The 10,643-nt window shown below is 51.9% G+C and overlaps 1 protein-coding gene across 1 annotated transcript in view; it reads left to right on the forward strand.

The window, feature by feature from the left end:
- Positions 1 to 10,643, forward strand: part of AR (androgen receptor) — a gene marked incomplete at its 5' end in the record, with an annotated part of 39,088 nt that overhangs the window by 20,726 nt on the left and 7,719 nt on the right. Inside the window, one exon of the mRNA XM_027690419.1 lies at positions 8,660 to 8,776. Within this exon, the coding sequence (XP_027546220.1) occupies positions 8,660 to 8,776 (117 nt within the window). The remainder of the gene's footprint in view (positions 1 to 8,659; positions 8,777 to 10,643) is intronic.

Consider the following 10,643-nt stretch of genomic DNA (forward strand, 5'->3'; position numbering starts at 1 on the left):
GCTGCACATCAGTCTGTGTCAGGCCAAGTGGGTTGGCTTATGCAGCCAGAGTAAATAACAGATGCTTGTTTAAGTCAGCAAGTTGTTGTTGATTTATAGTAAGTGGAGTCTTGGCTCTCAGTCAGATAAACTGTCTGTGGCTTGGTGCTGGAGCTGCAGGCCCCTGGCATTGGGTGGGCTCTGTCCTGTGGGTGACAGGGGCTGGAGGTGCCCACGGGGCAGAGGGGCAGCCTGGGCTGCTCACACTGCTCCACAGGCATGTGCTGTGGGGTTGTTCCCTTTCCTGATTGTGTTATATCATTAATTTAAATGGTACTTATGCCTCTTCCTGGTTCTTCAGCCTTGCAGTATGGCAGAGGGTTAAAAGTGTTTGGCCATGATGGAATCAGGCAACAACTCTTTGGCCTGGAGCCACGTGTACGTGCAGGGAGGGGCAGGGGCACCTGCTGGAGTGTGAGCTTTCATCTTATGTTACCCTGAGCTACAGGGATAGTCTTTCTTTGGGGGGGAGAGACAATAAATCAGGCTCCATTATGGGTACTGAATGCAGGGCAGGGGCAGGTTTCTGTCCTAACTCTTGCCTGATGACTGTCCAGCCAGATTGTTCCTTCTCAAAGCTGAGGAGCAGTATTCAAAGCTGATATTTCAGTGCATTCTCATGGTTTAAAGTCCATAAAATGCATATCTGGAAACCTTGGATCACCCTAGGAGGCTTTAGAACAGCAGATCAGAACATTTCCCCATGAGAAAAGAAATCTGTTACCTTCCTGGTGCTGGTCTCAAACTGCAGCTGCTGATGGGGAGAGCAGCAGGGGCTGGGAGTGGAGCAGCACAAACAGCACCTTGGAGGGGAGGGAAATAGCTGGGCACATTGTTTCTCTTTTATTATATTCTCCTAACATAATACTGAACTTATCTGGCAGGGATTCGGGCATATTTAATTACAGTTTGTCCAGAAGGATCCTGGGGGACACAGTATCGAAAGTTTTACTGAAATCCAAAAAGATCCCATCAGCTGGCTTCCCTTGATCAGCCAGGCAGGTCACCTTGTTATAGAAGGAAATCAGGTCTGAGAAGCAGGACTTTCCTCTCATGAAGCTGTGGTGGCTGTGACCAATTACTGTGTTGTCTTTCAGGTGTTTTTCAACACCTCCTGGAATAATCTCCATAACTTTACCAGGCACTGAAGTGAGACTGACAGGCCTGTAGTTTCCAGGGTCCTCCTTCTTGCCCTCCTTGAAAACTGGGACAACTTTTACCAGCTTCCAGTCAGCTGGGACCTCCCCGGATTCCCAAGACCATTCAAAAATCTTTGAAAGAGGTTTTGTGATGATATCAGCAGCTCTTTGAGGATTCTGTGATGAATCCCATCAGGCCCCAGAGATTTGTAGGCATCCAGCTGGAGCAGCAGATCCTGCACAATTTAAGGCTCGACTGGGAGTTGATCATTCTTGCAGTCACGGTCCTGCAGCTCAGGGCACTGAGACCCCCTTGGTCCATCATCCTTGTTGAAGACAAAGAAAGCATTAAACGCATCTGCCTTGTCTCTGTCCCTGTGTGGGAGGTGACCATCCTCATCCTGGAACGGTGATGATATTGCCTATTGCCATTAATATATTTGAAAAAATTCTTTTTATTGCCCCCCACATTTCTGGCAGCTTCAACCCCAGTTGAGCTTTGGCCACACAGATTTTCTCCCTATAGTGGCAAGCAGCTTCTCTGTATTCTTCCCATGTCACTTGACCTTGCTTCCCCTGGACACACAACTTCCTTTTTTGCCTTGTCTCTGAGAGGAGATCCCTGTTCAGCCAAGCCAGCCTTCTACCTCGCCTGCTTGACTTCCAGCATTTGGGAATTGCTGCTCCTGTGCCCTGAGGTGGTGACGTTTGAAACGTGGCTGGCAGCGATGGACCCCAGCACCTGCAAAAACATTTTCCCAGGGAACATTCCTTACTAATTCCCTGAGAAGCCTGAATTCTGCTCTCCTCATGTCCAGAGTTGAGGTTTTGCTGGCACTTTTCCTTCTGTCAACAGAGATTTTAAACTCGATCACTTCGTACTCACTGTGGCCAAGACGGCCCCAACCTCCACCTCTCTCATCAGATCCTGTCTGTTGACAGGCAGCAGATCCAGGAAGGCATTTATCTGAGTCAGCTCCCTTAGGAGCTGTTCCATTAAGTTGTCATCCAGGTTTTTTAGGAATCTTCTGGACCGAGTTGTACCACTGTGAGATGCTCCCAGTTGATTTATGGCAAGTCGAAGTCCCCCTTAGGACAAGGGCAGTTAATTTGGAAGTGTCCCTTAGTTCCTCAAAGAATAATTTGTTGGCATCACCGTCCTGGCTGGGAGGTCTGTACCAGACTCCCACGGTGACCTTGGCATTGTTTGTTTGTGCCTTGATTCTTACCCAGAGGCTCCCAACTGTGCCATTGCCAACTGTGAGCTCCAGACATTCTAACCCTTCCATTACACACAGTGCCACCCTCCACCTCTTCTGCCCTGCCCATCCCTCCTGAAGAGCCTGTAACCATCCAACAGGGCACTCCAGTCACAGGGCTCATCCCACCAGGATTCACTTATGCCAGTGATGTCAAATCTCTGGGACTGGGCCAAAGCTCTGAGCTCCTCTTGTCTGTTCCTCGTGCTGCTGCATTGGTGTAGAAACATTTCAGGTGTGGTACATTGTAGCCAACACCTCTTGAGGCAGACTGAGAGATCCCATGAGTGCTGATTTTCTCAAGCTTTGGCACACCATCCTATTGCTCATCACTGCTGAGCCTGGTTTTGTCCCTTTCCCCCTTCCAAGCCAGTTTAAAGCTCTGTCAACGAGCCCCGCTGGCTCCTGTGCTAGAACTCTTTTTCCCCTCTGAGAAAGGTGCATCCTGTCAGGTGTCAGGAGACCAGGTGTTGAGTAAGTCATCCCGTGGTCAAAAGACCCAAAATTTAAGGAGGTTTTATAGAAATGCGCTGGTGGAGAGAAAGGGAAAAGATTTTAGAAACAAAGTTGTGAGGCTGATTCTTCCCTTTGGACACGCTGAGGGGTTTGCAGCAGGAGCAGTGCTTTCTTACCCCAGATTTGATGAAATGGTTGATAGATTTGAGGGTTTTCACAAGCTCAGGTTCAACTGATTCATCCAAAAAGATGCTGGAAGAGGTAACAGAAAAGGCAGGATTGTTCTCCTGATCTCATTCTGCCAGCTCTCTTGATTCATGGACTGTCCCGAGATGTCCAGGCTGTGTCTAGGACAGCACTGAAGCACACCCTGCAGATTGCCCCTGCAGGATGACTGCCCCTGTTTGGTGACCAAACCCAGCGTGGGGCTCTTCCTTGCTGTCAACCACCTGGGGGTCCCAGCACAGAGGGTCTGGAGGGTCCAGAGGGCTGGGGCTGGCTGCCTGGCCAGCTGGGCTGCTGCTCCTCTGCTGCCCACAAAGGAGGCCTCCTCCTACTCGTTTGGTGAACTAAAAGCTCACCCACCTCAGCACAGGTGCTGCTTTTCTTGACACAAGTAGGCAGGAGTGGGCAAGGCACCTCTTGGAATCGTTAGGCTGGCTGGGGTGGGTTGAAGACATCAGAGTTCAGTCCTCGTGATGCCACCCTTACCCCTGAAACAGAAAAATGCTTCAAACACAACAGCTTCTGTTTCAATTAGCAGCCCAGGGCTTCCTGTCCCCGTCCTGTCCTTGTCCCTGCATCCACCCCTGGAGAGTGGCAAACCTTCCACATCCCTCTGAGGTTGCTGAGATCTGGTGGCCACCTGAGCCAGCCCAGAACTGCCTCTGCACAACATTCCTGGCAGTGCAGGACTGGGATGCCTTAGAGTGTGTTCCTGATGGGGCTGCCTTTAAATAGCAGAGAGCTGAATGAAAAAAATAACACAGTATTTGGCAATTTTCCTAGTGGGCCCCCAGCCAGGCTGCTGTGCAGGCTGCTCTGATTGCCTCCATCAGTCTCCATATGGATTAGTGTTCTATGTCCTGACCTGCTGAGGATTAGCCTTGCACCAGAGAGATGTCGCTGGGCCAACTCAGCAGTGTCTTGCCAGATTTCAAGATGACATCAAGTTAAAGTGAATGTTTGCAAAGTCCCTTGCCATGTTTCGAAATGCTTTCTCCTCCTTCTTGGGCTGATCTGACACGCAAACAAGTCAGCTCTGCAGAAGATTTGGTGGTGCTGCAGCACCACGATGCTCCTGCTTCAGTGGTGTGTTTCTCATGACTGTTTTGGTGTTATGTGCCTTAAAAATCCATAGGGAGAGCAGAAGGTGGGATGAATAGAGCTGAGGAAGGTCTGGATGCTTTCCTCGTGCTCTCTGTAGCCATCTGGTAAATACAGAGGACTGTTCAGAAAACGACTTTGCAAAGGGAGTTGGTCAGCAGTGGCTCAGTGCTGCCTCCTGGGAGCCTCGTGGCTGAGCCCTCTTGGGTTGTTAATGGGGGCATCCTGTGGGAAGTGGTGCCAGCACCAAACCCATGGGCTCAGCTCTGGGCATGGCCCTTCTGGTGTCAGCCCAAGGACCAGAGGTTTCCCAGGAAAGCGCTGGAGCTTCAGTGGTAACACGAGGCCCTGGGGGACTCACTTTCACAGAAAGCTTGGCCTTATCCCCCAGCTCTTAGAATTCTGTTTATGCCCTGAAATACAAGGATCTCCCTCTTCCAAAAAGCATTTACTGGGTTTTGTATCTCTCTTCCAAAAGGCATTTACTGGGTTTTCACATTTACAGTCATAAATCTTACTCCAGATGTTTGCACAGATTACTTTGCTGTCTAGAAGAAAAAGTTATTCTGGGCAAAACAGGTCGTGTGGCAACAGGCTGTTAGTTAGATAATTCCTGCAGGCTGTTAGTTAGATAATTCCTCTGGATTGAGCAACTCTCCTCCATAAATCACTATTTTTAGTCAAGGCTGGAAAGTGCCTCTTTCCCTTGGCTCTGGGTGTGCACTGCAGTCCCAGGGGATGGGCGGGAGGGGCTTGGAGGTGGCGCAAGAATCTTCCTGCCTGGGGTGAGGTGGCACAGGATGAGCTGTTCCCAGCGAGGGGGGCAGTGGCACAGCAGCACGTTCATGGTGGAGGGTGCCACAGACTGAAAGGGCACTGGAGGAACAGAGGCTCTCCTGCGGTGCCTGTGCTGGTCTGGGAGGGCAGAGCATGCTGGGTGCCTTTGTGACTTCCCTCCTCACCTGTGTACGTGTCAAACGGGACCTGGGCTCCAGGGGAGGAGCAGGGACTTCTCAGGGTGACATCTGCAGTGTCCTCAGCTGGGCTGTGGTCTCTGGGCAGACACCTTGCCAGTGCTGGGAGATGGGCCTTGCAAAGAGTGGAGAACACCAGAGAGTGGATGTAAGGTTTGACCTGTGTGTACAGGTTTGCAAAACAAGACCCTCTGCATTGCAGTGACACAATGCAGTCGTTGTTTGCAGGGAAGAAAAGGAGATGAAAAAGTCTTTCCAGAGTTAAACTCCAGAGAAGGAAAACCGGCACATTTATCTTCAAATAAAGAACAGCTGATTGCAAATGTCTCCAGTTCTGAAATGAAGAGAGGGAATTACCCTGAAATTAGAAACAGGTGTGCGAGAAGTTACTTCATACAGAAGGAACCCATCTATGTCCCAGTCACCCTTCCCAGTTCTCTGGGCTTTTACAGATGGTGGCTCCTTCCCTAGTGGTTAGGAGGGGAGTCTCTGCACCCCCAGGAATTAGGATGAGGTGGGCAAGGTGAGCAGCTCATCCTCACAGGGAGCAGCAGCAGCCCCACGACCTGCCCTGGCTGTTTGTTTCCCTTTTTGTTACTGGTGAACAGCCTAAAGCAAACAGGGCTCCCCTGTGCAGGCTCAGGCAACAGGGAAGGGGCTCCTGCCCCAAAGAGCCTCCACAAAGCAGGAAGCTGCCCTGGCCACCCAGTAATGTCACTGTACCATGGCCATGGCCACAGCCTGTGCTGCTCCGAGCCCATGCCAGGCACAACCACCCTGCAGACTCCTCAGTTTGTCACCTGGGCACTGGGCACCCCACCTGCTCCCGGCCGGTGGGAGAGGCTCCCTCCCCATGTCCCTTCCCAGCAGTGCCAGGGCTGGCAAATGCTGCTGAGGAGCTGATGGAGAACAGCACGGCTGCCTCACTGAGCAAAGCTTGGACCCCACTCCCAGATCTCATCCGTCTCCTTGCTCCCCTCCTGTGGGTGCCTGGGGGCACAGAGCGGGGTGGGGGAGATGCCCACATGTTGGGATGCAGCTCGAATCCCAGGGATGAGGAACGGGCTGGGGCTGGTGGGCGCTGCTTCTGGCACAGGGGAATTCAGGGCGAGCTGTGCCTGACCCTGGAGTGTCCCTGGGGGCTCAGGCAGCAGTGGTGCCACTTGCTTAGGCCCTTCCCAGGAGAGGCCTGACCTTTGGGAAGATTTTGAGCTATTATTGTTGCAAAAAATGCTGTAGTTTAGAGAAGGGAGGTGAGACAGGGCTGGAACAGGAGCTGAGGGGAGAGCTGGGGGGCCATGTGGGTGCTCCTGGGGCAGCACTGGTCACTGCATCCATTCAGCCTCGGCCAGGCACTGGGGTGGCCCCGTGGGCTGGGCTGGAGCTCATTGGTGGTGGCTCGATGAGCTCTGGAGCATTCCAGCATCAGGCACTGTTGTCATAGGGCAGGAGTCAAATCTCATTCCAGCTCTCCATACCTCAGAAAGTAGGGTGCCCATTCCTGATTGATGTGAGCACCTGAAGAGGTTGAGGGGAGGGAGTGTGGCCTGGTGCTCAGTGCTCAGCACAAAAATAACTCCAGGTAACCCAGTTTCAGCTCAAGTTGTTTATTACTCATCCTCCTCAATGAACTGCTGAAAGGCAAGATGGTGCTTGGGCCCCTTGACATTTAGGTGTCATTGAGATTTCCCTGGGTGTCCTTCACATGGGAAATGAGCTGGGGAGGGGGTGAGAAGAGCTTCTCTGAGGACAGAGTTAAAAGGGTTTAAGAATGTCAGATAGTGCAGGTAATGCCGCGGGGGCAGGTGATGATCCACTCTGAAGGGGATGGTTCTGAGAAGGTTGAAGAAGGGTGTTTGTGCAGCCCTTGGGTGCTGTGAGAGGACAGACCAGGTGCTGAGCCCCGTGGGGGCTTCACTGTGCCCCTGCACAGGGGTCTGTGGGGTGGCAAAGGTGGCTGTGCCCCTGCACAGGGGTCTGTGGGGTGACAGAGTGGCTGGTCCTGCCGGGCCAGAGTGGAGGGACCCGGGAGGGCACTGGGGAAGCCACAGGCAGTGCCAGTGAGGGCAGCAGTGGTGGAGGTGTGTGAGGGAGGTGGGGTTATTAAATCTGTGCACCAAAATTGGTGCATCTCTTGTCAAAGCTCATACATTAAGGGGTTGAATTCAGCCTCGTCCTGTTAGCAGATTTCTGATGACTCCAAAGGGCTGTTCCTATAGGAAAGCAAAAAGCAAACCCTCGCAGGATGATAATAAAGGCCACGGGCTGGTTTCCCATGTGGATTGCCCCTGGGTCTGTGAGCTGCACCTGTCTATTATGGGCTGAGCCTGGTTTAGTTTGGAATGATCTGAAGAACATCAGATAAATCCTGATCCAGTAAATGTGTTTATACTTGACAAGGAAACAAGTGATGAGTCAGGAAGAACAGTTCATTTGTGGCTTGTCTAGCAAATGGGGCAGTGAACAAAAAAGCTGTGGTCTGGATCTGCATGGGCTGCTCTCTGAGTGAGAGGAGGGTGAGTCTGAGGTGTGGGTTAGTCCTACAATAAGTAACTTCCGAATTTTCTGCAAGCCCCCAAAACCCGTGGCTGTGCAAGGTCCCCTTTGCAAGGAGTCACTGGTCCCAGTTCCCTCCTGCCTGGCTGTGGGTGCAGCCCAGGGGATAGGGTGGCACCAGACTCACCTGTAGAGCAGCAGCTCCCCAACCCACGTGTCTGTAACCTGCAGCCAACAGACCCAACTGGTACTGATGGGTGGCACAAAAAGTAATTCAGCCACAAAAGAGCTTGTACAGAGTTGTAGTTGTACAGTGAGTCTTGGAACTGTGTTCGGCCAACTGTCAGGGCAGGAAATCAAACTGTGGGGTTTGGTGTTCTGGGAGAAAACCACCAAAAGCCAGGCAATAGATGGATGACATTTAAAAAATGAGAACCCAACTCTCCATATTTCAGTGCTTTTTAATTGCGCATTATTGTTTGCCTCTGCTGTGCTGCACTGTGCAGAGTGCCTGGGTTTTCAGTCTTTGAGGAATTTTGTCCTTGGAGATCTCAGTCTAAAAGCCTGTGCTGTGTGTGGGCGAAGGGCAGCAGTGCAGGGCAGGGATGCTGGAGTGTGGTGAAACAGCAGTGACCCAGCTGCATTTTGGGGAGCAACGTCTGGCCATGAACCACTCCTGCAGCACCAAAGGCAGAACTGTACTGTTTTCCCAAAAGATACCAACTTCCAACATAAGTTTTTTTCTAGAGAGTGCACTGGGAAACCAGCACTGATGTGATCTCCTTCTCCTCCTTCTTTCTCCTCCTTCTCCTCCTTCTCCTCCTTCTTCTCCTTCTCCTCCTTCTCCCCCTCTTCCCATCCCTCTCCCTCTCTTCTCCTCATGCCACTGCCCCTGGCGATACCGAAAAAGCCCGAGCCCTTTTCTCCCATCAGCACCCAGCACCCATGTTCCGTTTCTCTGGTGTTTTAGGCAAACAGAAGTACCTGTGTGCCAGCCGGAACGACTGCACCATCGACAAGTTCCGAAGGAAAAACTGCCCGTCCTGCCGCCTGCGGAAGTGCTACGAGGCCGGGATGACACTCGGAGGTATGGTCAGAGTCCCCTCCCAGGTCCCTGCACATCACTCAGTGTGTGAGCAGTCAGTAAATGGCTGCAAAATGAGGCTGATGGAGCGTGATGAGCTTCAGGAAGCATTTGCAGGGTTCTAACGCCAGAACTGTGAATTTCACTAATTTCTGTTTGCATTTCAGAAAACATTCTTTTCTCTGATTTCTAATGTTGTTAATCTGAAAAAATGTAAACAGCCAAGTGAGCTGGTTCTCACTCCTGGAGCCTCAGAGCAGAGCACTCCCCTCTTTCGATGGGATTTTTCCCAGGCAGAAAGGGGCAATTTCTTGGTGAAATTACAGCCCCGGTGTTTTCCTTCGCTGGATGGAAGCCGTCCCTGTGTCCCTGGTGAAGGTCCTTGTTGCTGTTTGTCTCTGTTCCCAAACCTGTAGCCCTACCAAAACCTGACAGAGTGGCCATATCCAAAATCTGAGGTTTTCTGTGCAAAATCTGGAAACTACAGTGGGTGGCTCCACATTGAGCTGATTTGATGAAATCCTTCCCTGGGAGGGTGGTGAGGCCCTGGCACAGGTTGCCCAGAGAAGCTGTGGCTGCCCCATCCCTGGAAGTGTCCAAGGCCAGGTTGGACAGGGCTTGGAGCAACCTGGGCTAGTGGAAGGTGTCCCTGCCCATGGCAGGGGGTAGAACAAGATGAGCTTTAAGGTCCTTCCCACCCAAACCATCCTGTGATTCCGTGATGTAGAGTGAGGAAGAAAATACCCTGGAAAAGGGGACTGAGGGACCTGCCCCCTGCTGGGAAGCCCTGGATTGAGGGTTGTTATGGGCGTGCAGGGAGGAGCTCCAGCACAGCTTGGGTGGGCAGTGGGGAGCCCAGGCTGCTCAGATGTGCCAGTGTTTTGGGTTAAATCCTGACCCCATTGCTGGGATGGGCTGAGTCTCCCGGGGCTGCTGGGCTGCCACAACGCTGTCTTGAAGGACTTGTTACTGAAGTGGTTGTGATTTGTGGCTCACCAACGAGCAGAGGGTTTAGTTTTGTTTCTTCCCAATGGTCCTGAAAGGTAATGCACTCCTAATCCCCAGTTTTTAGCTTATTTTTAAGTGCTTTTTCCTGGTGAAGTTTCCTTATGTAGGAGAAGACATACATCAGTGTAACCTTCTTCTGCAGGACACACTGACAAAATTAATGCTAATATGAACACCCCCCCCTTCTTTTTCCTTCAGCTCTTTGGGTCACCCTGACCTGTTCTGCCTGGTCTGTTTTACATTTGGTTTGGATGTCGGTATAAAGGCAATTGTTACAAACAGGCAGGCTTGTGATTGCCCACAGTAGCGTCTCCCACGGTGGAGGCAGAGCATTTGAAATTGCTCCCAGGCTCCAAGCAGTTGTTTTTAACCGCTGGTTAATTACCGTCGCTGTTGGGGTACAGCCTGGCAGCCCTGCGGCTCTCACGGCGGGGGAGGAGGAGGAGGAGGAGGTGACACACTGAATGCCTTCTGCCGGCTCTGCTCTGGCACAGGATGACAACATCTTGAAGCATTTCATTATTACTTGAGATCACTGTGACCTGCAAGCTGGAATCCATTAAACAGGATCTTCTCTCCTGAATGACAGTGTGGAGAGGGAAAAGAAAAAAAAACCACCAAAACCAAAATTTAAAAAAAGAAAAAAACCCCAGTGATAATGCAGTTTCTGTGTGCTTGGTCCTGCTGGTGTACTGGCTGTGCCTACCGACCCCCTGCCCCCGTGCCTGCTGCCAGGGCAGGTGCTGCGGGGATCCTGCCAGCCCCTGCTCCAGGGAAGTGTCCCTGTGTGGATGTGGCTGCAGGGATCCTGCCAGCCCCTGCTCCAGGGAAGTGTCCCTGTGTGGATGTGGCTGCAGGGATC

The sequence above is a fragment of the Neopelma chrysocephalum genome, unplaced genomic scaffold (genome assembly GCF_003984885.1).
Source record: "Neopelma chrysocephalum unplaced genomic scaffold, ASM398488v2 Primary Assembly neopelma1_81, whole genome shotgun sequence".
In the NCBI taxonomy this organism is placed as follows: Eukaryota; Metazoa; Chordata; class Aves; order Passeriformes; family Pipridae; genus Neopelma; species Neopelma chrysocephalum.